At 39.2% G+C, this 27,195-nt stretch overlaps 5 protein-coding genes across 5 annotated transcripts; 1 reads left to right on the top strand and 4 right to left on the bottom strand.

Annotated features, from left to right (window-relative positions):
• Positions 1 to 470: 470 nt before the first annotated feature.
• On the bottom strand, positions 471 to 6,056 carry LOC113168788 (golgin subfamily A member 6-like protein 1). Its single transcript, XM_026369793.1, has 3 exons — positions 5,094 to 6,056; positions 4,926 to 4,994; positions 471 to 527 (listed from the first exon to the last, which is right to left on the bottom strand). Exons 1-3 carry the CDS (start codon positions 5,997 to 5,999, stop codon positions 471 to 473), a joined length of 1,032 nt encoding a protein of 343 aa, XP_026225578.1. The 5' UTR covers positions 6,000 to 6,056.
• A 2,566-nt stretch (positions 6,057 to 8,622) lies between these two features.
• Positions 8,623 to 16,392, bottom strand: nf2b (neurofibromin 2b (merlin)). The gene is made up of 17 exons (XM_026372711.1): positions 16,069 to 16,392; positions 15,712 to 15,827; positions 15,094 to 15,219; positions 14,578 to 14,700; positions 14,328 to 14,411; positions 14,104 to 14,172; positions 13,829 to 13,911; positions 13,666 to 13,741; positions 13,410 to 13,547; positions 13,117 to 13,191; positions 12,903 to 13,016; positions 12,694 to 12,816; positions 12,314 to 12,531; positions 11,274 to 11,376; positions 10,892 to 11,022; positions 10,457 to 10,805; positions 8,623 to 10,124 (listed from the first exon to the last, which is right to left on the bottom strand). Exons 2-17 carry the CDS (start codon positions 15,799 to 15,801, stop codon positions 10,077 to 10,079), a joined length of 1,950 nt encoding a protein of 649 aa, XP_026228496.1. The 5' UTR covers positions 15,802 to 15,827; positions 16,069 to 16,392; the 3' UTR covers positions 8,623 to 10,076.
• A 1,856-nt stretch (positions 16,393 to 18,248) lies between these two features.
• Positions 18,249 to 21,178, bottom strand: LOC113168956 (ADP/ATP translocase 3-like). The gene is made up of 4 exons (XM_026370051.2): positions 21,030 to 21,178; positions 19,566 to 20,052; positions 19,343 to 19,483; positions 18,249 to 19,180 (listed from the first exon to the last, which is right to left on the bottom strand). Exons 1-4 carry the CDS (start codon positions 21,156 to 21,158, stop codon positions 19,023 to 19,025), a joined length of 915 nt encoding a protein of 304 aa, XP_026225836.1. The 5' UTR covers positions 21,159 to 21,178; the 3' UTR covers positions 18,249 to 19,022.
• Positions 21,179 to 21,223: 45 nt separating this feature from the next.
• Positions 21,224 to 25,453, top strand: mettl27 (methyltransferase like 27). Its single transcript, XM_026370052.1, has 6 exons — positions 21,224 to 22,672; positions 23,351 to 23,481; positions 23,675 to 23,803; positions 24,097 to 24,232; positions 24,433 to 24,525; positions 24,616 to 25,453. Exons 2-6 carry the CDS (start codon positions 23,362 to 23,364, stop codon positions 24,816 to 24,818), a joined length of 681 nt encoding a protein of 226 aa, XP_026225837.1. The 5' UTR covers positions 21,224 to 22,672; positions 23,351 to 23,361; the 3' UTR covers positions 24,819 to 25,453.
• Positions 25,454 to 25,677: 224 nt separating this feature from the next.
• On the bottom strand, positions 25,678 to 27,064 carry LOC113168960 (claudin-4-like). Its single transcript, XM_026370055.1, has one exon. It carries the CDS (start codon positions 26,721 to 26,723, stop codon positions 26,115 to 26,117), a length of 609 nt encoding a protein of 202 aa, XP_026225840.1. The 5' UTR covers positions 26,724 to 27,064; the 3' UTR covers positions 25,678 to 26,114.
• Between the last annotated feature and the right edge of the window lie 131 nt (positions 27,065 to 27,195).

Here is a 27,195-nt window from a genome sequence, read left to right on the forward strand (position 1 = left end):
CAAAGCGTAACTGCCTCTAAAAACAACACATTGTTGGCTTTTTATGTCAGTTTGTCTGTGGATTAAACAAGCAAAACACAAACGGTTGACAGCTTTACATGTATTATGAGTCAGATTTTGTGAAGACTAAAAGAATTTGCCCTGTCTCGATGCTAAGCTAGGCTAACTGCATCCTGCACACAGTTTTTCCAAAATGTGTAGCTACGTCTCTGACGTCCTGTAACACTGAGCTACAAAATGACCTCTCATCATACACACTCTAATCTCTAAGTCATCGTTGAACTGCGATACTGGTCACATTTCCTGAGCTGCAGCTAAAGTCAATTACCATAAACTGAATGAGGATGAACGAGGATAAACCTGCCCAGTCCTTGTCCCATTGTTCTTTAAACCATAGCCCAGTTGCTGTAAGAGTAGGTCACAGGATTACATTCAGCTGCTCCACTTCCATTTCTTTCTCAGCCGTTCATTCATTTCTTGCCAAGTTCACCAGGGTGATACCAAGCAGGGAAGCAGCTCGCTTTCATCTGCAGTGGAGCAGAACAGCCATAAGAGGATCAATATCTCAGAAGAAGCCATAGACTGTGTAGATCCCCTGGTACCTGTGTAACGTGGCTTCTCACCAAGATACAATTCTGCAGAAAAATGCTCTGATTATATTTATATTGAATGTATGGCGTAGTGTGCAGAAGGACATATTAAAACCCTCCGGCTGTGATTTCACTGGATGACAACTCCTGACTTTACCTTCTCTGCATGTCTCACACCCATGGAAAGAATGGGGTTTGCATTTGTGCTTTTGCTGAGACGGGGCCTCCGACATCCAATTATTTCGCTCCTTTAAATGCCTTCGCAGCAAAAAAAAAAAAACCTTCAAAGGTCTATTTTCTCTTTCTCTCTGTGTGTTGGACGTGATTTCACTCCTTTATGTCCCTGTAGCCCCCCTCTCCAGGCAGCGCAGCCTAGAATGCAATTCACAGTCTCTAAATGTGCCTGCGCGCCTTCTCCCCTATTATTCTAATCTGCGTGCCAAATGTCATGGGACGGATCACAGCTAAAACAGATGGGAGAAACAGTCTCCAGAGTTATAGAGGTACAAACCCATCTCCAGGCAAAATGAACTCTCTCTCTGAATCACTCCTATTCTCCCGAAGCTGATATTCCTGCGGCTGCTGGACATCACGCTGTGCTGAGTCGCTGTAAGGGAAACCCTCTCACTCATCCACTTATCTCCCTCACTCTTCTTTAGTTCTTAGAAAATCCTTTTCTGTGTGTAATCATAATCTCATCCAAGCAGATCCATCAATTCCACTGAGACAGTTCTTGCAGCAAAAGACCCTTGAAGTGATTCTCTAATAGAAAAAGTTTCTCTTTTTTATTTTTTTACTGCTGAGCTTTCAGTCTGCATCCCTTCAGCATTTTTCCAGACAAACCAAAGCGGGGAAACATCTGTCAATTGGAGAACAGCAGTGATTTTGTCTTTGTGCACACATTGTTCCATCCAATTTTAACAGTACCACAGTTTTATTGTACATTAATAATAATAATAAATTTTGCACAACACCCAGTTTGATGCTAAAGCGTAATGTGTCTAAAATAAGTGCACGCACCCAGATCATCTCTTCATGATGTAATATCTGTTGCTGTGTTTGCACATCAACATTAAAGGTGATGTGTTGATATTGTGTTTAAACATTTGTTTCTGCTGCCTCCAAGTGGTCAAAGAAAAACAAAGTACTGATGAACTTTACTTCAACTTTAACTAGTTCCTACAAACTGTAGCTGCCAGATAAACAGTTTAAATACAAAACATATGATCATTTTATACAATGAGCTGTTGTAATAGTGTCAACTGAACCAGCTTGGAGCTATATTAATATTTACTTTAACACTCAAACATGGTTTTTCAGTATTAGCTATTTTTAAACTTTAGTAAATTTATCTTATAACACTCCTAGAAGCTAAATGTACTAAAGATCCTCTCGACACATCCTGTGAAGTCAGACTGACCGAGTTACAGAGATGATCACTTTTAAAAAGCGAAATGTTGAAATCAGAAATCAGAGAAGGAAGAATATGAGGCTGTTAAACCATCACCAGCCCGACAAGACAGACACTTAAAGAAGAGAGAGGACGTCAAATATTCAACAAGCAGAGGAGCACAAGAGCTAATTATTAATGTGCCCCGAAGTACTTTGTATCAAAGAATGACCTGCAGTTCACTGAAACTACAAAACAGTTGAATAAATCAGAAGGACGATCTGAACACACACACACACACACACACACACACACACACACACACACACACACACACAGAATGAGTCCAATCTTCTGCTGCTTCTCTGTTCTGCACATTAATGCAGCAACACAGCTGACAACTGATTAGAAGCTCCATCAGAGTGTTACAGAATATTTTTACTTGAATACATCATTATACTCCTCTTTTATCATCGGCTAACACCTCGACCTTCCTTCATTACACAAACGACTTCAGTCGTCAAGTTTCCATCTTCAAAATGGCCGTTTTCCTCATCCACCACACAACCAATCACCAAACACGTAATCAAAATCACTTAACCCCAAACTCTGTTAACATCGTGGATAAATGTCTCCACACAGCAACAGGAGCAAACCAAAAGCAGCCATCAACGTGTAGCTGCTACACATCACTGTCATCAAGCTGGTCTGTCTTATACAGTCTAGACTTCAGCTGACTGAATGAATGTCTTTGTTTCACCCCATGAAAAAGAGTTAAGACCTCAGATGATTCAGTACAACCTTTGTGCTGGTGAGAAAATAAAAGCTGCTACAGGCGGCTCTTTCAGTTTGATACACAGTCCTGTGTAGTCACAAAAACACTTATCTTAATGCAGTAATAAGACCTTTAACTGGGTCACTGGGCTAAATCTAGATCTTGCCTCAGTACATATTTGTTTTCGTTTGTGTTTATATGAAATATTACGTATCAGTGCCAACGTGGTTCACTTTACATCCCACTAGTGATTATCTGAAATCTTCAATCTGGACTCAAAATCTGAAATACAGAATTTTTCAAGCTGGTATCTTCTCCCTTGACTATCTGTACTGGATGCAAACCTTCAGTACTAACATTTATCACCGGAGGGTGACATTTCTCTGATGTACCAGATAACAATCACTTCCTATAGTGTCAGGTAAAAATGAAGAGTCATCATCACGTCACAAATAGTGAAGTAAGGAACATTTCTGAAACATTTTCTGTCTAGTTTTTGTGCTCTGTGTGTTTGTTTTTGAAAATCTTGTTTCTTAAAAATGCAGTTTCCATCAATCAGCCTCTTGCATATTAATGATTATTTAAAGATTCTTTTATATCAGTGAAATTACAAACAGTATTTCATGTGTATAATCCTTTAGTCCATTTCCACTCAGTTGTTGATATGAACACTTTGCAGCAGTGCTGAACTTCACCACTGGAGGGTAATGTTACTCTAACACAAAGGAGCTGCAGTGAAATTAGACAAGCAGACACTCTATGTCATGTTAAGGTGAAAATAAAGGATCATTGTCAGTTTACAGAAAGTTAAATTAAGAAAATATGTGAAACATATTTAATTAAAATGTGTATTTACTGTCTACTTTTGGATAAAAGTGTCGACCAAATGATTAAATGTACAGTAACTACACCACAATACAGCTTTATATTCAGGAAGATAAAAACAGAAAGATGTGATTTATTTAGTTTATTTTACATTTGTAAGAAGAAAATAAATCACATGGAGCAAAATAATAGAAAAACAAAACAAAACAACACAACAAACAAACTTCACTTGTTTTGTGAAGAGAAAAGATGGATGGATGGGACGGTGATGGAGAGAGGAGAGGAGAGAGGGAGGGTGATCATGGGGTATGAGGGAGTAGAGGGGAGAGAGGGAGGGGGATCATGGGGTATGAGGGAGTAGAGGGGAGAGAGGGAGGGTGATCATGGGGTAAGAGGGAGTAGAGGGGAGAGAGGGAGGGTGATCATGGGGTAAGAGGGAGTAGAGGGGAGAGAGGGAGGGGGATCATGGGGTAAGAGGGAGTAGAGGGGGAGGTAGGGATCATGGTATGAGTAGGGGGAGAGAGGGAGGGTGATCATGGGTAGAGGGGAGTAGAGGGGAGAGGGGGAGAGGGGGATCATGGGGTAAGAGGGGTAGAGGGGAGGGAGGGGGGATCATGGGGTAAGAGGGAGTAGAGGGGAGAGAGGGAGGGGATCATGGGGTAAGAGGGAGTAGAGGGGAGAGAGGGAGGGTGATCATGGGGTAAGAGGGAGTAGAGGGGAGAGAGGGAGGGGGATCATGAGGTATGAGGGAGTAGAGGGGAGAGAGGGAGGGGGATCATGGGGTATGAGGGAGTAGAGGGGAGAGAGGGAGGGTGATCATGAGGTATGAGGGAGTAGAGGGGAGAGAGGGAGGGTGATCATGAGGTATGAGGGAGTAGAGGGGGAGAGAGGGAGGGTGATCATGAGGTGAGGGAGTAGAGGGGAGAGAGGGAGGGGGATCATGGGGTAGAGGGAGTAGAGGGGAGAGGGGGGGGGATCATGGGGTAAGAGGAGGAGTAGAGGGGAGGGGGAGGGGGATCATGGGGTAGAGGGAGTAGAGGGGAGAGAGGGAGGGGGATCATGGGGTAAAAGGGGGTAGGGTGAGGAGAGAGGAGGTGATGGGAGGGTTGAGGCGAGTGGATGAGGACGGATGGGTAGGGTAGGATGGGGGAGGGTTAGGGTTAGGGTTGGGGAGGTAAGAGGGTGAACAGGTCAGAGGTCAGAAAAAGAGAACAGATCTTCTTCCTGTCTTGTTCTTCCTCTCTCGCTCCTTTTCTTTCTTCCTCTCTCGCTCCTTTTCTTTCTTCCTCTCCTTCTTCTCCCTCTCCTCCTTCTCTTTCGTCTCCTTCCTCAGCCTCTTTTCTGCCTCCTTCTTCTCTTTCTTTTCCTCCTTTTTCATCTTCGCCTTCTCTTTGTCACTTTTTAAAGCGAGTTCCTGAAAAGTCAGATTCAACATGTACTTCAGTATTTTCATTTCAAATCTGAATCAAACACGTTATTATTTAAATCATGATGATAAACTGATTTTTGGAACCTGGAGCTTGATGTTCTGCTGGATCAGGAGCTGGATCTCGTCCTCCACCTTGTTGGTCTTGTGGATCCAGCCCTGCTCCTTGTCGAGCCACTTCTCCTCTGCCTCTCTGCTCTGTTTCTGCAGCTCCTCTGTTTTCTTAAGGCTCACCTCCTTCTCCGCCCGCTCACTCCTGAGATCATCCTCCAGAGATTCGTAGATGTTTTGCCACTGCCTCTCCTTCTGGAGGTTCTGTTCCTCAGTGGTCCTCAGCTCCGTCAGGGTCTCCAGATGTTTCTCCATCAGTGCCATCATTTCATTCCTGGCCATGACGATCAACTCGTCCTTGTCCTGGATGACGTGGCTCATGGTCTCACATTCCTCCTGCAGAGGTTTCATCTCAGAGGACACCTCCTCCTCTCTAACAGTCCACCGTCTTTCCCACTCTGCATTAAGATCTGAGACGGTTTTGTTGAGGGAATGCTTCATCTCGTCCACCTTGTCGCACTCTTCCTTCCACTGTTTTGTCACCTTCTCCGTCTCCATCTGCTGTAAATGCAGACGTTCCTTCAAGGAGACCACTTCCTCCTCTTTGTCTTTCAAACTCTTGTCCATCTTCTGGCGCTCTGTGTCAAACACTTTCTGTTTGTCTCTTGCAGACTCCAGCTTCTTTACCAGACTGTCCATGTCGTTTCTGGCCATGAACAGAGTAGAAACCAAAGAGTCTATCTCATCCAGCATCTTCCTTTTCTCTTGCTCCCAGCTGAGCTCCTTTTTGTCCAGTTGCTCCTTCAGAGCAGCATTTTCTGCAGCCAGCACCTTGTTCTCCCTCTTGGTGCTCACGAGGGCTTGTCTCAGGCGAGTACCGTGTTGTTGGACGGCACCTTCTGGGTTAACTTGTCCAAGTGACTGAAGGACACAAGTAAACATGGAACAGATTAAAAATATATAGTCCCATCCTAACCACAGAAACAGTTCACAGCTGCATTTGCTTTAGCGTTTACATCTGTTGTAAAAGAGCATTTTCCACACATCCACCAAGCAGCTACACCCACTTATCCTGTAGACGGCTGCTCAAGGGCTTGTAAACCGTGACTATGATGTTCTTCCTGCCATTAAGTCCTCTTTTTATTTTTAAAAAGGCACATTTGTTCCTTTTATTTTACACAAATACCTTCATCTGTTTCATAATTACCACTATCTCATTTCAGTTTAAACTACAGACAACTTAAAGTTTGTAATATTAATGAAATAAAAACACACAACAGCCACAGTGAACCTTAAATGAAATGTAAATTCAAGACACAGAAATAAAACATAAGACAGCCTAATGTAGGTGTACTGGTGGAAAATTCCCAAACTGTTTCTTGTTCAGAAAATCTTACCTCGCCTGCTGCGTTGACTTTCGTCTCCATGTCCACTGAACAAAGATGTTGCACCAACACTGGACAGTTTATACAGTAGTTGTGTTCTTTAAACACAGTAATATTGTAATTCTTCTTGTGGTAGTTGAGTGTATTTGTGTCTCTGTTGAACATCAGGTTGTGACTATCTCAACTTCTTCAGGAGCTTTAGTCCAATGTCCTGTGTGATGTCATAACTCAGAATGTTGTGATGTCATCAGAATCCATCACTAGTGTTGGTTTGGTACAAAAATCATACGACAGGTGACACTAATATTATCCAACACACCTGGTTTATAACCCATAAGTGGTTCTAGTTACAGGTCACTTTTATATTAAATACTTTGTGGTCATGTGTGTTAATATAGTATAAAACATACATATATTACATATATTTTACATAATTCTATTTGAGTTATTGATACATTTATGTGTAGGTACTTTAATGATGCAGCTGGAGGTGGGGTGGATTTGGACTATTTGACATTGTATACATTAGTGCAGTAGTAGTACCAGTATTCTGCTGATTAGATTAATGTATAATAATAATAATAAATTGTGTATATTATTAATAGTATAAACTGCAATGTAAGAAGTGAAGAAATGAAAAATGCAATATACATTCAAGTGAGGAACCAGAGTACATATACAATTGTACTTACTGTAAGTATTTGAGCTAATTTACTTTCCACTACAATTTGCAGGTCATGTTTAATGACTGCTTCAACCTATGTCCATCTAAGTGAATTTCCTGTTCTATCATAATCACAAGTCAGAAAAACATCAAACATCAGACGTTTGTCAAGTTTTAAAGTATTTTATAAGTTAATAAAATACCACCTGCTTAAAATGTCAGATTAATGGGACAGAACTATAACATCCAATGTTTATGAAACACGTTTCACCAACAGCAGGATCACAGTGCTCTCTAGTGGTGAGGAGCAGGAGAGTGAAGATGATCCACACTTTCTTTTACTGGTGGTTTACTAAAATAATTGATAATATGTCACCTGCCACAATTAGAAGGTGGATAAACTGTTTGTCTATGATGATCAGTGTGAAAAGTCCATTAGGAGCCACAGTCATAAAGTAAAATAAAATAATATCTGCTCCGTTTCTGCAGCTCCTCTGTTTTCTTAAGGCTCACCTCCTTTTTTTGCCCGCTCACTCCTGAGATCATCCTCCAGAGATTCGTAGATTTTTTGCCACTGGCTCTCCTTCTGGAGGTTCTGTGCCTCAGTGGTCCTCAGCTCCGTCAGGGTCTCCAGACCACAAGACGTCATTTGCTGGCAGAGCGCAGTGATCAGCAGGGATTGTAGACCTGGATGCGGGAGTTCAGGTAAGTTGGTACTGTTGAGTTGACCACTTTGTAGGTAAGGATCAGGGCTGTGAACGTGATGCAGCAGCGACAAGAAGCCAGTGCAGAGATCTGAAAAGGTATGTAACATGTGACCTTTCTGCATGATGAAAAATTAGACGTGCTGCTGCATTTTGGATCATCTGGAGGGGTTTGAGGGTGCAGCTGGTAACCCCGTCATAAGACCTTGCAGTAGTCATGACAAGAGATGACAAGAGCCTGAATCAGTTGTTCCGCAGTCAGCACCTTATTCTCCCTCTTGATTATCACAAGGGCTTGTCTAATGCAAGTAACTCCACGCTGTTGGACAGCACCTTCTGGATTCGTCCAAGTAAACATCGAACACAAAAAAAATATGGTCCCATCCTAACCACTGAATTCGTTTTTTATCTGTCTAGTATTTATAGAAAGATAAATATAGTTGATTTTTAACAGCAGTCGTGTACTTTCTGTATTGTGATGTCTCTTTGCACTGCTGTTGTAGTTTTGTTTGTAGTAACTGTACTGTACCTATGCTCAGGTTGTAACTAACTGAAGTTCAATGATGCAACTCATAAAAACACCTGATAAATGTAATAGCTTTAACTAGGTGGCCAAAACTGTGACTCAAAGATCATTTATTAAAATGCAGCCTTGTCCAAATGACCACACAGCTTTTAGTTTAATTAAAAAAACCATAGCCACCATCCGATTGTTGTCTGTAGTTATCATGACTGTAGTTTACTGAGATGTTGTGATTGAATCCTTCTTGCTTCCTGTCTGAGAAAACTGCAAACATGAGACAAAACAAACGTTGTCGTGTGATCACTGTTGTAATTTTAAATTGTTGACACGGTTTTCTTGCACAGGTGGATTTGTAACTTCTTGTCACTTTAAAGTAAAACTAATTATCTAATATCTGACGTGAAAACGTGAAATGATTTCTAACCACTGAATTTGAATTTTGCAGAAAAATCCCATTACAGAAAAATGTACATTAAATTACATAAAATCCATATCAATGACAGCCCTGAAGCAAATGTGTATAATAGTGATGCAGCAAAAATAAATAACGCAACAATGCAAACTAAAGCTCTTGAAATGAAATGAAAAATAATACAATTTAGTTTTGCTCATTCAGCCATAAGGGCAAAGATAAACCAATTATCACTGTACGATCCATAATGATAAAGTCCAAAACTAACACACGTGGACAATGGAGGGCTGAACATTTGGCATCCCACTAGATGCGGGGGACTCTACCTACAGTGATTGTCTCCAACACCAACCCTGAGAAGAACACAAGCCGCAGAAGGACAAGCAAACCATCAATCTGCTATTCTTAAATCAATCAGGGTAAGAAATCAAATTCAAACGCAAAGGAACCCTAATGCTAAGACACATGAGCACGGTACCAAATAAAACCTCAGTAACTTGAATCATAATGGTAAAAATATAGTTTAACACACATCAGTACAAAATGTAAAAAACTTTAAATGGCAGCGTTCAGGCTTGTAACAGTTTACGCTACTTTTATATTAACTATTGTACCATGATGAGGCTGAAAACAAGGCACTTGTGTTTGTAAAAACAGAAACAACTCACAGAAAGAGCAAGAAGAGAAAACAAACGTCAACACAGAATTTATGAAGGGTCCAATCTGACTGACCTTTCTAAATTGAAATCTCTACTTTAGGGTCATCAGGTATTATAATCTGCATGTATCTGGGCTTATTTGCTCTACTGAAAAACTTATTTTAATGAAAAGTGGCCCAAAACTTACAAAATCTCCAGGATATTTACAACTTCTCAGACATTTACCAAGTCTGAAGAATATACAGAATTTACTTTATGACACAATAATGCAGAAATTAGGTGGTTTGTTCTTAACTTAACCCTTTTCCCAAAAGGTTGATAAAGCACTAACATCTAATTGTCAGTATTTTATATCTGACCATCTTACGTTTCCCTTAAAACACAACAAACATAATGAAAAAAACTGATTATCATCAGCACCATATGCTAAATCAGTGTTAGATATATGGCACGCATTAATGTTTTCTTAATATATCAAAGAAATGTGCAGTGTGCTGTCGTGTAGCAGGTAGTAAACAGCCAAACTAGTGGCTGTTTGATGTCAAGGATGGATTTTAGGTTGTTCCTAAGCACATAGTGTTGGTGTCTGTTAGATTCAGACAGGTAGAAAATTGACCAAACAAGTCGAGAAAGCAGAGTCATAATGGCTGGTGCCCTCCTTCAGGAGCCAGATCACACTTCTTCAAAGAAGGCCATCTGACACATGTACGCAGAGTTTCGCTGCAAAGCAAGACACGTGAGCTGTTAGAGAGAGCAGCAGAGAGGCTGAAATGTGTTTAACTACTATTGTAAAAGCATTATGGCAAAACCTTCCCATGCCAGTCACTACTAATGTAATTAATATCTTCCATAACTATTGTGTTTCCTGTGCTACAGGACAAAAGACCTGATTTTATGAACATCCATTATTTAAATCACATGTATTACAACCTAACTTACGGTATTTTTATTAGACATACACTGGATTAATTCAGCTTGATATTCTGATGGTAAACAATCATAACATAAAAAATTACATTAATAAGACAAGAAGCTCTGGTGACCATACATACATTGCTGTGAGGTACGTAGACAGGCTCCTGGATGTAACCCCTCGCCTCACTGTGGAGGCCGTAGAAGGCGGCCTGTTGCTGTTGTTGTTGTTGTTGTTGTTGCTGTTGTTGCATCTGCTGTTGCTGCATCTGCTGTTGTTGCATCTGCTGTTGTTGCATCTGCTGTTGTTGCATCTGCTGTTGTTGCATCTGCTGTTGCTGCATCTGCTGTTGCTGCATCTGCTGTTGCTGCATCTGCTGTTGCTGCATCTGCTGTTGCTGCTGCTCCTCCAGCTTCAGAGACTCAATTTCTGATTTCAGCTCCTTCAGCTGATCCTGCAGGTGTTTACTCTTCTCCATGTATTCGAGCCTGCATTAATAACACGACAGGATATAAACAAGCAGAGCACAAGCTGTCTTTCTAACGTGTTGCAGGCGATTTGAACTCCAGCTCACCTCTCTCTCTCGATCTCCATAGACAGCCTTTTCATGTCCGAGTCCTTGAAGTCGAAGCGCGTAGATGCCGATTCATAGGCAAAGTCAGCTGCTTCAGGAGGAGCAGACGGGCTAGAGTAGGCTGCTATGAGCTAGAAGACAAAAACATGCAGATGTATGTAGATGTATAACTGCTATTAGTTCTTATTTGGTACTTTGGTTTCTATAGGAAACTATAAAATGACAGTGGTGCATTTAAAAGAGCCTGTCTGTAGCAACAAAGTCATTTCCCACCTCTTCTGTTACTTTCTAGGAATTCAACAAATAAATTATTCAAGACAAAATTTTCTTTAAAGCAAGAAATAAAAGCATCAAAAGGACAGCAGTAACATCACCACCGTACAGGGTAGGTTGTTTTGGTGATCTCTAGCAGCTTCTGTTTGGCCCTCCGCTCAGCGTCCTTTGCCTCAGTCAGGTCTTGTTTCAGGTGATCTGCCTCTTTCAACCTGACAAAAATGTTTTGGATAAAAGACAGTAGCAATGTCAATAACATACAGCAGTATGTATGATAATATGTATTCAGGCTCCTTTTCCTGTATTTTAAAATTGAACAAAAATTCAGTTTTGCCATTAATCTACACATTTGTAGCTATTACAACTCAGAATCTGGTTTAACTGTAGCTCAGTTGGACACTGACATCCAACAGTAGCACCGTCATCTACTGCAGCTGTCCAAACAACAATTTCCCCAAGGGGATCAATAAAGTATGTCGTCATTAATATTATTATTATTTATCATTCATTGTGTTCTCAAGCATAGATTTGGGGTGTTTATCTCTCTCTATTCTTGGCATATCCTCCTTGAAGTGTTCAACTTGTCTGGGTTCCAGTTCGTCAATTCAAAGATTCAACAGGTTAGTCAGACGTTTCCTGAAGCCACTCCAGGTTATATACTTTGGATCGCAGTCATACTAAAAGGTACCTCTCAGGTTTCATGCACTGTGGAGCAGGTTTTATTAAGGACTTCTTTGTATTTGGCTGCATTCATCGTTCTCTCAACCACATTAGCCACATGTTGAGCAGCACCTGTTGTTTATCACACGTCGTAATTTCTGTCCTAAGAGTTTGAGTTGGGTCATCAGAAGAACAGAATCTTTGTCTCTGCCAGCTGCAGCTTTCATCTAACCACTTTTCCACAAAAGCCTGACTGATGGAGTGTCTCATCTCCTCAGAGTCCTCCTGAAGATCTGTTAGAAGAAGATCTGTCACACTTTCTGGTGCGACTGTTATTGAAGGAATTTTCACCCAATTAAAAAGGACAAATAAAATAAATGTAATAGAAATAGAAAAGCTGTAGATGAAGTAGTGTACGGTCTGGACGCCCACAGGATTCACCTTTACAAGTCACATTTCAAGAAAAGAAAAAAATTAAACATGCCGAACCTCCTCTCAGACTGTTCCACCAGTTTCACAGCCATCTGCTCTGCCTCCCTCATCTTCTGCTCCATCAGCCTTTTCTCCTCCTTCGTCTTCATCGCAGTGACCTCCAACCTCTGCCTCTCCTGCTCAGCCTCTGCTGCCTTGTGGGCCAACAGCTTGGCCTCCTCTTCAGCAATCTGAGCCTTCTCTGCCAGCAGGTCAGCTGTCTCCTCGGATCGCAGCTGCAGAAAAGGAATTGTGAAAACACGGAATGGGTTCAGGGCAGAAAATAATAGATATGCTATAAAAATGTAAAACAAATACAGTATTATAGACGCTACAAAACAGTTTAAATAGCATGATGTCCACAAAGTCTTGAAGAGAGTCTACAATGATGCTCTCACCAATGCTTCGTTGGCCAGTCGAGCCTCATCCTGCAGCTGGAAAAGTCTTCGCTCCATATCCTCTTTTGCACGTTCTGCTTCCTCCCTCTTCTGTTTTTCCAGTGCCAGGATTTGACGCTCCATCTAAAAGAAGACCAGGAAACCCAAATTAAGATATATGCTTGGCGTATGTTCACTCATTGCTGCAGTGGAGCTGAGAGGTTGCTGACCTTCTTGCGAGCCTTCTCCTCTTTAGCCTGTGCCTTCATCTGCTGCACTTCAATGGAGTCCACCTTCCTCCTCCTCATGAATAAATCATGGTTACCAATGCACAGCTGCAGGATCTGACGACATAACATACAAAGCAGCAAAAATTTTACTTACAAAATGTTCACAGAATTTGGTTATGGTTTTAAATCTACATGTATAAGCAGGTAAACCCACCAGCTTGTTGACACGCAGTTGAGATGAGTAGAACTTAAAAACATCTTTCTTCTTGTCCAGAGGTTTTATTGTGAACTGCAACATAAGGAGGGAACATTGAAGTAATTCTACACTACTGTACATTGTTTTAACAGAGAGCACATTATGGACACCTTTAAAACACTAAAATGCAAATTGGTTTGTGTGAAAATCTTACACTGATTTCTTCACTTCTTCCAAAGTGACAGACAATAAACACAATTAAGATTTGGAGACAAACACTGCAAAAGTCTAATGCTATAGTTTGCATTTACCTCCTTTTCACTGTAAGAGATGTTACGGATTCCGCTCCAAGGAAAGGATTTGTTAGGATTGAGTTTGCTGTTGGGGCTGTAGATGTGAAGACCCTGAGCATCCACCCCAAGTAAAAGGTCTGTGTCCCTCTTATTTTGCTGTCAACGTGAAATGTGAAATAGAAAAGTAAACCAACATGAAAGCAACGTTTAAGTTGGTACTTTTTATATTACTACTTCTTAACTGAAACGTTAAGGTGCAGTAATTCACACTCACAGTGATGGCAAAGTAGCTGACTCCGTACATCTCGAGGTCCTGAGCAATCTTTAGGTATTCCATTTCGGCCTCATCTCTGTATGGAAAAGAGAACATTTATCGAACCATGACCGTACGTAAAGGTGTGTCTTTATTTTATATTGGACTTTAGTGACTCTCCTACCTGGCGATGCCTCTGTGTTCAGCGTACCAAGCAGTGATCTTCTCCTCCCACATGTCAGCTGTCATTTGGTATTGCATTAGAACCTGGGAAACACACAGGGTAACAGGGAAAAAACATCAATATCATGTGCACACATGCGCGCACACACTCTCCGACACCCCAATGTAGGATAACAGCTGTAAAAATAATGTAAACGAACAGACAATTACTGCCGCCGAACAACATGTTATAACTTGCTTTCGAGGACACGTGCACATAGTAATATATATACTTACTCTTTTTGGCAAAAGTTCATCTTGTGCCAGGAAGCCCGGCTTATGGAAATTTGGGTCATAATCTCCGTACTGTGGAATGATATTGGTGGGGAAACCAGTAAAAATAGAAAAAGGAGAAGAAAGAGATTGGACATTAATGTTAATTATCAAATATTGAGGCATTTAGTCTAATAATAATAAAATATCACTTCAAATGACTGAAAGGAACCATTAACCTTTCTTACCTTAGCTTGGACAGCATACGATGCAAGAAGAACAGAGGCTTCAGGGGAACAGAATATCTCTTCATCTAATATCTGTTTTTTCACCTAAACAAGAGTTTGAAGACGTGTATCAACATTTGTTGAACATATTTTTCATAACATTTCTAATTAAAGGGGAAGAATTTGGCCCACATGTGAAAAATAAATAAAACCACCAAATACAACCAAGTCCTTGGGTTAATTTACAAACTGAGGCTATCGGCTGGATTACCTGTAAGAAGAATAGGTGTTGAGTAATTTCTTGGACCAGTTCCTCTTCTACTTTTTCTGGAAAGAATTTAGCCAAGAAATGAAATGTTATAGGAGAGTCTTTGGGGACGTCCTGGTCCAAGACCTTGGTGAACAGATAACAGAGACAAGAGTAGAGAGAAAGAATAATATATTATTAGACCAAAATATTTTTCTGGTTCCCAGATGTGAAGATTAACTGTTTCATATCAGTCTATAAAGTAAATGTGTCTTGGTTTTGTACTGTCTCTCAGACAAAATAGGCAGGTTAAAGATGTCTTTACATTTCTTGTATGTGTGACAATTCAATTTCATTATGAAATTCATCATAAAATAACACTATTTAGCTGCAGCTCTATAATCTACATTAGCCTCACCTTTCAAATTGTCAGGAACAAAAACAAGTCATCTGCTTTGTGCAAAATGTTTTTACCACATGGTGCATCAAATATCTTACAATTAAGGTGTTATTCCTTTACAGAATCACTTCTCCGCTCACCTGTTTCTCCGGTTTCAGCCAGGCATAAGTGTCCTTTACTGTGTACCTGAGCCCAAAGAACCAGATCTCCCTTAAACCAATAGTGCGACACACCAGGTCAAATAAATCTTTACCTTTCCACTTCACCTGAGAAAAACAGTAAACAAAAAAACAAACCAGTGAGTTGACGTGCTGAAAGGTGCTGCTCTGCTCTCAATCTGAGTATCTGTTAAAGAAAACTGATGTGGAGCTTTTAACACTTTTGATGAATTTATGACAAGACTCATTTACAGGGTAGAGACGGTGGATCCACCTCACCTAGAATAAATTAAATAGATGTGGCTGTTGTTGAGGCTGTCACCTGCTACCTAAACTAATCACAAGATGACATGTACCAGAATCAGGACAGCTTACAATGTTTGCTAAACAGTGTCTCGGAGGAAAATCAAGACAAAGCCAAGTATTCACAAGACATTCTTTGAAACCTGTCACACTGTCAGTGCAGTAATGTTTCACAGAGCTGTAGATTACAGGGCTCAAGCTATACTGTTTCTTTTAATGAAGCTGAGGAGGCAACACGTGGTTATGGATTGATCTGGACATGAATAAGACAAACACAGCAGCCTCTTAGATCCATACCTCACAGCTAAACTCCATTTCAGCATCCATGGTGACAACTTTGACTTTGAAAGTATTTGGCTGCTTCTTCTTTAATCCTAGGATTGACATTTTGAGGATGTTGTCGCCAAACAAACCTTTAGGAAAAGAACAGAAACACAATTTCAACTGATTTCAGCATAAAAAAAAATGGCATTTTCCAAGTGATAATGTGGACACACACTTATTAAATCTCACATTCAGATAATTTATAGCTTCACATTTTTGCAGAGATTGAATCCACTGTTCACACAGTTTAAAGTTAATGTGTATTGATTTGTTCATTAGCTATCAAGTGATAATACTCCTTAGTTAAAAACGCACAAAAAGGCCCATTACCAGGGAGTAAAGTTGCAAACTTCTGCCGTCCTGCAAGGCTCAGAAGAGGCTGCTCTTTTTGTTAGGGACACCGATGCTAAGCTATCTGTTGTCAGTCAGCGTTAGCTTCGCAGCTAAACTACGAAAACGAACCAAAACAGGCTGAAAGAAGAGCGAAACTTTTTACAGGTTTCCATGATGAAACGCATCACACGTCGCTATTAAAACAGTCGCTGTTGAACTCTGATAAGGCTATCGGCGGTAGATTGTTTTGGTTAGCGCGTTAGCTTGCCTTTAAAAAAGTCAGGAGGACTTTTGTAGTCACACTACAGGTGGGAACACGAACAGCAGGCTGGAAAACCGTCTGTGCGCATGCGCATGAACGAAAAGCTGCTGCCTTCACGTGTTGTGGGAAATATTTGTGTTTACGTCTAGTTCCGGAAAAAAGCAAGTTGAAGTCTGGAAAGACTCCACAGGTGGCTTAGAAATAAGGTTAAAGTAGAAATATAACGCTTAATCTAAATATATTTAAATGACCAAAAGTAAAAGCACATATAACAATGTAGTTAATATTGCTTTTCTAACAGATATTCAGGTTGTTAATCCATTGTAATATTAATTTGTTCACCTGCTAGTTAGCTTTTTATTGCAGTCCTTCTATTAACTACACAGTGTCTCAAACAGGAACGAGCTTAATATGTTCACTTGAGAGAAATTGGGAAACTGTGGAATATAAATAGGGGAAACAACAGTTATGTCATTAACAGTGATGATAATAGTAATAAAAATAAAACTCCAACAAGTCTAGTGTCTAGTTAAGTAATATTTTTAGGAACAACTTAAAAATGATTCTACAGTGGGCCACGTTGTTGTCCTGTTTACTTTGATTAAATGTTTCTGACATTGACATTATTTCTGACACATGCGGTGGTTGTGTATGCATCCTAAGATGAGCCTCTAAAAATCCTCTAATGCTCTATTTATATGAATACATTTACTTTTGCAAACATTACAAATACTGTGAATCTATCTCTTTTTCAGTTTGTGGGACTCAAACATATTTTTAAAAATGAGATTTTCGTGTTCAAATGAACATATATTTTATGGTGGAAAACATATTCACATGACATCTTGAAATTTATTAACTACATAAATAATTTTTTTTATAGAACTTAAGCAGTTTTTTACATCTGCAAACAAACACAACACTATAGTGATTTATTGTAGAGAGGGGCAGTGTCACTCAGTGAGCAACAGAGGGAGCCACACACCATTTCTGCTCTGGTTCCTTAGGTTTTGCGTAATTATACATATTTTATTTTTATTTATATGTTTTCATAGTCAATCTGTTCATTGGCTGAATATTTGCAGGTTGCTGCAGACTTGGTGTCGTTGAATGTTCATCATAGTTAGTTCCTCTATTCTGTCCACACTGTCTGCCCCTACCAGCATACTTTCAAGTGGAAATGTTAACTCCACAATAATGTTGTTGTCAGTAAATATTTCAATCCTGAGATTTAATGATATAAGTAAAAAAGACACCTGAATTTCAAACTCTATTTTTCTGCAGTTTGCAAAAGTCAGTGGCAACACAGCAGACTTGAAGGTTAACAGTAAAGCAGCTGAGGAAAATATGCATCACTATCACAACGGACAGCAGATGGTCATCGGCTTACATATGCCAGCATAGATTATACTTGGATCTGGAGTCCATATGCCTATGCTCACCTTCATGACTGACAAATTTGCACCTGAGCTATTCACCTCTTTTCTATACTGTGTTGTTTTTTAAGACTCTATTGCTGTATTTATCTTTGTGCTGTTTGTCTCTCTTACACCATCTGCTCTGATTTTTGTTCAGACTCATACTAGTTCAGTGTTGGACACAGATATCACACCTGAATCCACCTGAATTTTCACAGCAATAGGCAAACAGTTTTACCTATCTGTATCCGTCTCTATTGTGTTAGAATGATTAGGAATCCCAATTATTTTCCTGTGTGTTCAATTGCATAGACACAAACAAGAGTAGTAAAATTGTATTTTTGAAACACATCCACACTTTAATCCAATAGCCAAAGTGTAATGTGTTTGTAGGGAGTTTCTTGTGACATCCCTCATACTGTGCATTTGAAAAGAGAAAAGAAAAAATAATGATACCTGACTTTCATGTTCAAGGAAGTAAATAATGGAGCCAGATGTTTAGTTAAATGTGATACTATTTTATTAAAGGCAAAAGCAGAATTTCTAAAAACCAGTGGCAAAAAATAGGTTTTCTGTACATAAATCCAATCAATATTTATCTAACTACTTCAAGAATGTGTGTTAATCTGTACTCCTACAAATGAAAAATAATATTTTAAATGTTAAAATGTACACATTTAAAGGAAATTAAAGTTACACTTTAACTACAAAGGTGATTAGTAGTTCATTGATCATCTTTCACCTTCCACCTCATCTTCCGGCACGGAGAGAGGCCACGCATAGTTATTGAATAACGCTACTGTAAATGTTTTAATTTAGCATACAAAATACAAACAAGTTATCTGTTAACACATTAGTAGAGGATGCAGTCTCAGTTAGGGTATAGACAATCAAACAGTAATATCAGCAGCCAGGTCAAGGGAAGGGGTGAGAAGATGTTACAGGTCTCATAAATCATAGATTTAGATATAGATACAGATCAGTCTTAGCTCTGCCCTCTGACTTCCCAGAAGAGTAAGAAAAGCATCACCAATGAGAGAAGACAAGATAGGGTGAATTCTAAGTATGATTAAATATAGCAGCTTTGTGTATAAACTTTGTGCGTTTCATTATCTAGTGAATGCATACAGTAACTCATAATATAACAGTAGAGGTTTAGCTTGTTTTTAGGAGAGGCATTTGACATTGGTTACACTGATGAGACACCATTGTCTTCTCCAATTAAAAGAGTCCAGAGAAAAAGGTAAATGGTGATGTGACAACATGAAAAGCTAAAAGACTTTCTTCAGCTCATCGTACAATACAAGCACGAAAGCACCGCCTATGCCTCTGAGCATGTTGGACCAGGCTCCTTTGAAGAAAGCCTTTCCGCCCTCATCACGTGCAATCTTACGCCAGCAGTCTATGGCTCCACTGTACATGATGTCAGCTGAGGAGGGTAAGTGGATAAAGCAGGTAGAAAAGTCATATTACAATGACAAAGCACCAGACAAAATATTTTAGTTTTTTTATTTTAACTACTGTGTGTTCAAGCTTTCCAGCAGCATGTCAAGTTATCTGTAATAGTTTCCATTAATATAAACAAACTCACCTCCTCTGAGCCCAGACTGCATCATCATACATCTACGGACAGTGTCAAAGGGGTATGATATAAAGCCTGCAACAGTTGTCACTGCCTGCGCAATCATCCAGCTCACAAATATATGGGTGTTCTCTGGGTCTGGCAGCATACCTGTAAAGACAAGAATAAAGATTATAAATCTGAGTTTCTGTCTCTACAGAAGACATATGAACAGATGTAAAACTCAATATACCTTTAGCTGTATCATAGATACCAAAGGATGCCGCCCTGTAGATGATGATCCCCTGCAAAGATGCACCAAAGCCTTGGTACACACCTCTAAGGCCATCAGACTTGAAGATCTTCCCCAGGCAGTCTCTCAGACCACTGAACTCTCTTTGAGCCTGGGTCTTTCCCACATCAGCTGCCAGACGGGTGCGGGCAAAGTCAAGAGGATACACAATACAAAGGGAAGTGGCTCCGGCAGCACCACCAGAGGCCAGGTTACCAGTGAAGTACCTCCAGAACTGGGTGTGTTTGTCAACTCCTTTAAGGAAAATGTCCCTGTACCTGTCCTTGAAAGCAAAGTTGAGGGCCTGGGTGGGGAAATATCTGATGACATTGGCAAGGTTACCTCTCCAGAAGGAAACAACTCCCTGCTCCTTGGGAATACGGACAAAACAGTCGATGAAACCCTTGTACTGTATGTCTGTAGTGATCCGCTTACTGGCATGCTGGACCTAAAATAACAAAAGAAAAAGAAAGATTAAAGTAAGAAAGACAATTAACAGTTTAACTATTGCTGAGCCTTTTTGAAGACATTATCTCAATGCAATGAGAATACTATTAATACAGAGTCATGTCTGTCTGAAACACTAGTTATTATTTATCAGACTGATCAACATCAAGTGCTCCACAGAGAACCACAGGAGATCCTTCCTGCCTGTGGCCATCAAACTGTACAACTCCATCCCCCTCGGTTAGGATTATCAGTATCATTATTTATGTAATCATTCCACTCTAGTTTATTAATATTGACTCATTTCATCCATCCTTCAATATTCAGTGTATATACTAAGTTTTGGTAGTGATGTTTTTTATTTATTCTCTGGGATTAATGAAGTGTTTTGAATCTTGAATAATGTTGTTCCCGTTATGAGGTAACTTCGAGATAAACAGGAAAAACAACAATTTACATATAATAATATATATGTTATATATATATATATATATATATATATATATATATATATATATATATATATATATATATATATATATATATTGTATTGTTATTATTATTATTAAATTATATAATATAAATGTAATTTAATTAACCTTTATAATATATACAATATGAATTAAAATAAATGATGTATTATGTATTTCATTGAAAGCTGAGAAGCCATTTTTCCTGTCTCTCCCTCACTGTCGCCTGATGCTTCTTCACATTGTTTTATTTTATTTATTTCCTGTCTGGTCTTCTTTTCCTTCCAGATGCACTTGGTTCTCATTAAAAAGACGTTTATCTTCTTCTTCTCTATTCTGTCTACTGTCAGCTGATACAGTCTTCATCTACTCGGTTTAACAATAAATGGTGAATAAAAACAAAGGACAATTCTGAGAGGCTATAAAACCAGTTAGTCCGCAGCTTACAACCAGCCAAAGTCCTGACTCAACGCCAGTAAAAGTAAAACACCTGCCGGCAGAGTTTTACCTGAAGAAGGAGTTTCACTCTCTCGATCGGGGCCACGGCTGTTTCGGACACGGCAGCTGCGATGCCAGCGGTGAAAAAGTCCTTGGCGAAAGACGCAGCCTGCTCCCTCATAATGTGATGATTTCTCATGTGATGATGCCTCAGGTAACCAGTAGCCTATAGACACTTAAACCCGATATGGGCTAGACCCACGCCCCTTACCTGTTAGTAACAGGAGGATGATTATTGCGGCTGCTGCAGGGCTTAGGGACCGTCCCTAAATTACCTCTCCAGTGTCACAATACATATGCACACTTTTTCTTGTTCCTTATCCTTGTAAATTAAACTAATGTATTAATATAAAACAAAATTAGTTTTTCAGCTTTTATAAAAGATATTGGAATACCAGAAATGATTGCTTCATGTTGGATTTTAGCACGTCTTATATTATATGTTCCATTTTCCAACATATGTATAATTTATTTTTAATGGCTTCCTTGTAATATTAAAAAGTGGTTCATAATCTGATCATATTCTAGTCTTCTTGTCCAGATATTTATAATTAGGCAATTCAAATTAGCTCTTAATATTGTTTTTATTATGTTTATTCTAAAATGTGTGATCCTGTAGCCCAATATTATATAATATAATTGGTACACAATTTCTAAGCATTTCACACTGCAGAACATTACCAAATCCTTGATATTGCATTTGTGGTGAAGTCAATCTGAGATTATGATAAAACAGTGCACAAAAAAGTTCAAACTTTGCAAGAGACCATTTCCTTTAATCTAACTTTGTATTCTTTATTTTTAAATGTGGGTGTTTAGTTTAATGACTTTAGTTCACATGTACAGTGCAGTGCAAACATAAATTCAGGTAATCTGCCAGAACTGTAATCAATTTAGATGTGTAATAGTTTTGAACTTTGAATCAATAACCAGTGGTGACATCTGCTGGCCTACTCGTTGGTATTGCATTTATATGAGTGAAGTAGTTTACGTAGAACACAACTGGTCTTAAGATTGTACTATGAGAACTGATAATCACTGCAGCCTCAATATACTTTTTTGTACTGCAAAACTTCTACTTTAAAAGGCTGTTATTGTGTCGAGTACTTTGTTCTGACTGTAACATGAAGTGGTGGACTGTCTGAGAGGCTGGGGCAAAAAATATATAAAGGACATATGATACAGTCAGTGGCCCTAGGTCAGCAGAGAACAACAAGGTGTGTTTGGTAACTTAGCTACAGCCCCAGTTAAGATTAACATTTTATAATATTAATTTTATAATCAAGCAAATAATACAAACGACTTTATAATTGAGTTATTGTCATGGACAACCCACAATCCACTGATTGCAATAAAATGATCTACGAAATATTTTAAAGTGCTTTATTTAAAGCAAATATTATACCGTGGCCTCGTTTCACATCATGATATTATATGTTTTTTATACAATTTGTTTGTAGGTCTATGTAATGCGATGCAACGTGACGTCACCCGGCAACACCTCCCGCTGGCCAATCACGCACATGCAAGCGTGTGGCGTGGGTTGCTTTGTAACGTGAACGCGTCGTTTCTGCAGATTAACTCGTGATCGTCAGGACGAAAGATAAAATACTTGATGTCGTGACACCTTTTCAGAGTTGTTAAATCCTCTCTGTGAGTATCACAAAACACTTTAAGATGCTATAGGCGACGTATACGGTTTAAAGGCGTTATCATACTGGACTTCCGGGTTCATATTTAGGGTCGCTGGACTTGAACTGAAAGAAAACGGGACCGGCAGAGAACGGTTCCAAAAAACTACAGTTACGCCGGAGAGTTTCCTACCTCTCAAATAGTGTTCCCATCGCTCATAAGTACTTTTTTCCAGACTGAATCTTAGTTTACCTTCAGGACTGAAGCTAAACAAAACGGTCTACGAGTCAAACGTACAGTGGCGTCATCACGTTAGCGCACGTCTGACGTGTTACGTAAGAGTATGATATAGAGTAAAAATTATACTATTAGGCACATTTGTTATTATCTAAATGTTAGAAATCTACTTTTTTACTTGAATAAAACAAATCTACTTTAAATTTAATTGTCAAAAAAGTTTCTATATTAGATTAGATCAATATAAAACCTAATACAACAGTTTCACAAGATAAGATAAACTTTCCCTGTAGGGATTTAAGATTAAGTTAATACTCATTACCCATGAAACATTAATCCCCGTTTTCCTTTTCAACAATTAGATAACCCAACATTGGGAGATTGGCTACATAAAACAAATCAATGCAAATGAACATGAGAGGTATTAGCAAAGATTAATTTGTTTGTTTGTATTTTCATTAGGTTTTAATATAATGTCTGCTGTCACCCACACCTTTGAAGATGTGAAAGCAGTTATTTTATCAGCCCACAAAAACAACACATCAAAAGAAAAGGTCAACTTCTACAACTCCTGGGCAGAGAACTATAATCAGGTAAGATAGCGTAACTAAAACAGTTCAGTTCATATGTTATGACCAAGTACTTAAAAAAAGGCAATACCAAAGGATTAACTATTTTTAACACAGTTGCTTTTCTACATATTTAATTAACATGTTTTAACACTTGTCAGTGTTTCCCTTGAGTACTGTAATAGACAGTCTTCCTATTTTAAACTTGTATGGATAGGATGTGGCTGTTCTGGACTACCGTGCTCCAAGTCTGGCAGCAAAGTGCATCTCCTCCAATTTCACTGGTGATCGTGAAGCAGCTGTCGTGTTAGATGTAGCCTGTGGCACAGGGCTAGTGGCCAAACAGGTAAAACTCACAAGACACTTAAAACAAATTCTTATATACAGTCACATGATACTATATAATATATTTAATGCCAAAAGCCATTTCGTTTTGTTTATTTTAATTTTCCTTTTCAAAGTGACATGATTAAAATAACATTTCCTATAAAAGATTATTATTATTTCTTAATAAACTTGTTTGTTTTTTCTTACATGATTTTGTGATTTAGAGCAGCTCTCATCCTTCACCATGAGTGTTTATATTATGTTAATTTGACAAGTATGACAGATTACAACCAAACATGTCGTTTTGTACAGATGAACACACATGGATTTCAACATTTTGTGGGTATTGATGGAAGTGAGATGATGTTGAGATTTGCCAAAGATAGCAGATTGTACCAAGACTTGAAGCAGTCCATGCTGGGAGAGGACCTACTACCTGTCCAGTGGGGTACTTTTAATTTTTTACTATTTTATGTTGGTGGTTTATTTTGTGTTTGTGTTCATATTGATTGCCATCATTCATCTTAGGTACTATTTTACTATTATTTACTCTCTGTCTCTCTGTTTGCTATAACCTGTGCTGTATATTCTTTTGTAGTTAACCTTTATAACGTACTCTGAAGAACTTGTCCTTCCATCATCCTGCAGATTCATTTGATGTAGTTGTGATTGTTGGAGCGCTGAGTGTTGGTCAGGTTCCAGCTGCTGTGATCAGGGACTTGTGCAAGGCCACCAAACCCGGTTGGTTTGATGCTGTCACACCTGCAGTTCAGTCAGTATCTTTTTACTTAATTCACTCAATATCACTGCCCCGTCTCCTCTTTCCACTAGGGGGCTACGTTTGCATGACAACCAGAAGTAATCATGACAATCTGGAGTACAAAGCCATCCTGGAGCAGGAGATGAAGCAGATGGAGGCAGAGCGGCTCTGGAGTTGTGTAGAGGTCACTGAGGTGGAAGACTGGGAGAGAGCCGTGTCAGAGCAGGAAGACGGCTACATATCTGGTGTGGTGTACCTCTATAAGAAACTATAGCACAGTCCACAGTACAAATCACTATTCAACAACATACACAATATTCAGATGGCATGCACAAGAAAGTGTGAGGATTTCTGGACATCGTCTCTGATTGTGAAACTAACAGTAAAGCTGTTATCTGACAATCTCGACACCAGATTTCTACACATGTACAGTCTTGTGGGTATGCAAGAAAAAAACATAACCACGTCATCAATGAAGATGTAAAGTCTCTTTGTTGTTGCAGAAGGTTTACAGAAAACACTAATCTTGCTATTACGTTCCCTATGAAAAGTGACTGCAACTTAGTTACAAGAATAACTGTGAAACATCTGTCATCATCAAAGTGTTCCAGGCTGAAGCAGTTTATACAGTAAGCAGGACTGACTTGTCTGATGATATTGTCCCTGTCAGATCTGCAACACGTAGTCTATAAATGCAAAGTGCCAGGAAGATAACTGATTTTGTGATAATCATATGTTTTGTCATCCAGATGCTGTCAGTCAGCTGTATTCTCAGTTAGTTGAATCGTACTAGTAAAGATCCCGTCATTTTTTTTTTTTTTCATTCTTGTGGTTATTTCACCTCTTTCGTAACAACAAAAAAATACTGTATCATGATGACACAGTAATAAAAAAGTCCTTTCAAATTAACACTGTGACTAACTTCCTGTCTGTCAATAATTCTAATACAGTGAACCTTTTGTCTCTAACAAAATGAGGAAGTTGAGGATATGGATCAGGTTAACTTTGTCGTACCAACACTTTCTGTTTGTATGATGCAACACTGACAGACCAGCAGGAAAAATACAGGCATACATGTCAGTTTTGTCATTGGAAAAAACGTGAGTCAAAAAAAGAGCCAGTGGAGTTTTATATGTGTTTTATAACTTTTATTTTTTGCTTGATTATGTTCATTAATCCACTGATCATTCTTAAAAGACAAAAAGATTGATTACATCCACATTATTCTGTGTTTTGTAAGGATTCCTGTCTGTGATTTCTTAATCTGTGTTTTACTTTATCAAAATTTCTGTCACATTTTTTTGTAACTTAACACATTTTATCACTTATTTCTTTTTTGTTCTAATGCTTTCCTCTGTGTAAGTATTATATAAAATAGAGAACAAAGGTTTTAAATGTTTAGATCTTGCTTTAGCTCCACCACACAATACCAAAAAGAAAAGTCAGATTAATCTTTAATTCATTCTCCAGCATGATAGCAACTTCAAACATATGTACATATGTTGGACTTTAATTAAAGTGCACATTATTATAAAATAAACCGTGTAATGACATAAACTAAAAGACATGTTTAAGCTGCACATTGATTCTTCAGAGATGAAAACCTGACACTTGCACTCAGTTTATTCTTCTTAAATATGCAGAGTAGGCCCCCACCCATCAACAGCAGCCCTGCAGCGGCCCAGCCAACATAGAGTGAAGGTCCCATCTCCCTCTTCTGAATACCAAACACAAGAGGGTTGTTGATATCTCGAATGATGGTGTTGGCGGTCAGGCTGATGGGGATAAGTACCAAGACACCTGAGATGATGAAGGACACTCCAGCAGCGATGGTCACTTTGCACCTTTGGTGTTCTACCTGAATAAAGTTGGTGCACTTGCCTCCAGCTATGCCAAGAAGGATCCCAAAGAGTCCAAAGATGATGGCGAGGCTGACAAGAGCTCTGGCAGCCAGTAGATCTGGAGATAAGATCTGATCAGAGTTGTAGACTTTGCATCGAATCTTCTGTGTAAAATCCCTCACACAGGCCATCCACAAACCTTCCCAGAGTATACCACTACCCACGATTCCAGTGAACCTTTCAACTTTCCACATGGGGAGACCACAGGTAATGATTGTCCCCAGTAAACCGATGATGGCCAGGGCCAAGCCCACAATCTGTGATCTGTCAGAGACCATGCTGAACCTCTGTCAACCTCGTCAAAGGAGTAAGACTGTGAATTGCTGAGAGTTGATGTTGTAAGCTGTAGTAGCGTTCTCACTTTCAGCGGAGTCTTGAGTGAGGTTTTGCTTTGGAAAGTGACCTAATGAGAGCTGGTTACAACAGATGAGAGTCAACAAAGAGCACACAGAGATCCGCCCCCTTTGTCTCCACACCTTTCCTTATCGAGTGGCCGATATAAAAAAACATCCTCAGTTTCGGTGCTGTTTTCTTATTTAAACAACAACAGTGAAACATGTTCAGTCAGCATAGGGTCGTGTCCTCAAACAGAACGTGTAATTCCAGAGTCCTTGTACACTCTCTACTGATACTAGGAGCAGTCATTTAATAACATGGAAGTTGAGGATATGAATCAGGTTAACTTTGTCGTACCAACACTTATGAGTCAATGCAAAGGCAGAGCCAGTGGGTGGGTGCATTGCATTACTT

Source organism: Anabas testudineus, chromosome 14 (genome assembly GCF_900324465.2).
Source record: "Anabas testudineus chromosome 14, fAnaTes1.2, whole genome shotgun sequence".
NCBI classification, from domain to species: domain Eukaryota; kingdom Metazoa; phylum Chordata; class Actinopteri; order Anabantiformes; family Anabantidae; genus Anabas; species Anabas testudineus.

What these genes read in the sequence shown, in the direction of transcription:
- LOC113168960 (XM_026370055.1), bottom strand. Translation starts at nt 26,723, where the DNA reads ATGGTCTCTGACAGATCACAGATTGTGGGCTTGGCCCTGGCCATCATC.
- nf2b (XM_026372711.1), bottom strand. Translation starts at nt 15,801, where the DNA reads ATGTCAATCCTAGGATTAAAGAAGAAGCAGCCAAATACTTTCAAAGTC. An exon ending in GTGGAACAGTCTGAGAGGAG is followed by an intron (nt 11,377 to 12,313) that starts GTTCGGCATGTT and finishes CATTTTTGTCAG; the next exon opens with GTTGAAAGAGGCAGATCACC. An exon ending in TCACCAAAACAACCTACCCT is followed by an intron (nt 11,023 to 11,273) that starts GTACGGTGGTGA and finishes TTTGTCTTCTAG; the next exon opens with CTCATAGCAGCCTACTCTAG.
- mettl27 (XM_026370052.1), top strand. Translation starts at nt 23,362, where the DNA reads ATGTCTGCTGTCACCCACACCTTTGAAGATGTGAAAGCAGTTATTTTA. An exon ending in GGGCAGAGAACTATAATCAG is followed by an intron (nt 23,482 to 23,674) that starts GTAAGATAGCGT and finishes TTGTATGGATAG; the next exon opens with GATGTGGCTGTTCTGGACTA. An exon ending in GTGCAAGGCCACCAAACCCG is followed by an intron (nt 24,526 to 24,615) that starts GTTGGTTTGATG and finishes TCTTTCCACTAG; the next exon opens with GGGGCTACGTTTGCATGACA.
- LOC113168788 (XM_026369793.1), bottom strand. Translation starts at nt 5,999, where the DNA reads ATGTTTACTTGTGTCCTTCAGTCACTTGGACAAGTTAACCCAGAAGGT. An exon ending in AGCAGAACATCAAGCTCCAG is followed by an intron (nt 4,995 to 5,093) that starts GTTCCAAAAATC and finishes CTGACTTTTCAG; the next exon opens with GAACTCGCTTTAAAAAGTGA. An exon ending in AAAAGAAAGAGAAGAAGGAG is followed by an intron (nt 528 to 4,925) that starts GCAGAAAAGAGG and finishes GCTCCACTGCAG; the next exon opens with ATGAAAGCGAGCTGCTTCCC.
- LOC113168956 (XM_026370051.2), bottom strand. Translation starts at nt 21,158, where the DNA reads ATGAGAAATCATCACATTATGAGGGAGCAGGCTGCGTCTTTCGCCAAG. An exon ending in GAGTGAAACTCCTTCTTCAG is followed by an intron (nt 20,053 to 21,029) that starts GTAAAACTCTGC and finishes TTGTTATTTTAG; the next exon opens with GTCCAGCATGCCAGTAAGCG. An exon ending in GCAGTCTGGGCTCAGAGGAG is followed by an intron (nt 19,181 to 19,342) that starts GTGAGTTTGTTT and finishes TACCCTCCTCAG; the next exon opens with CTGACATCATGTACAGTGGA.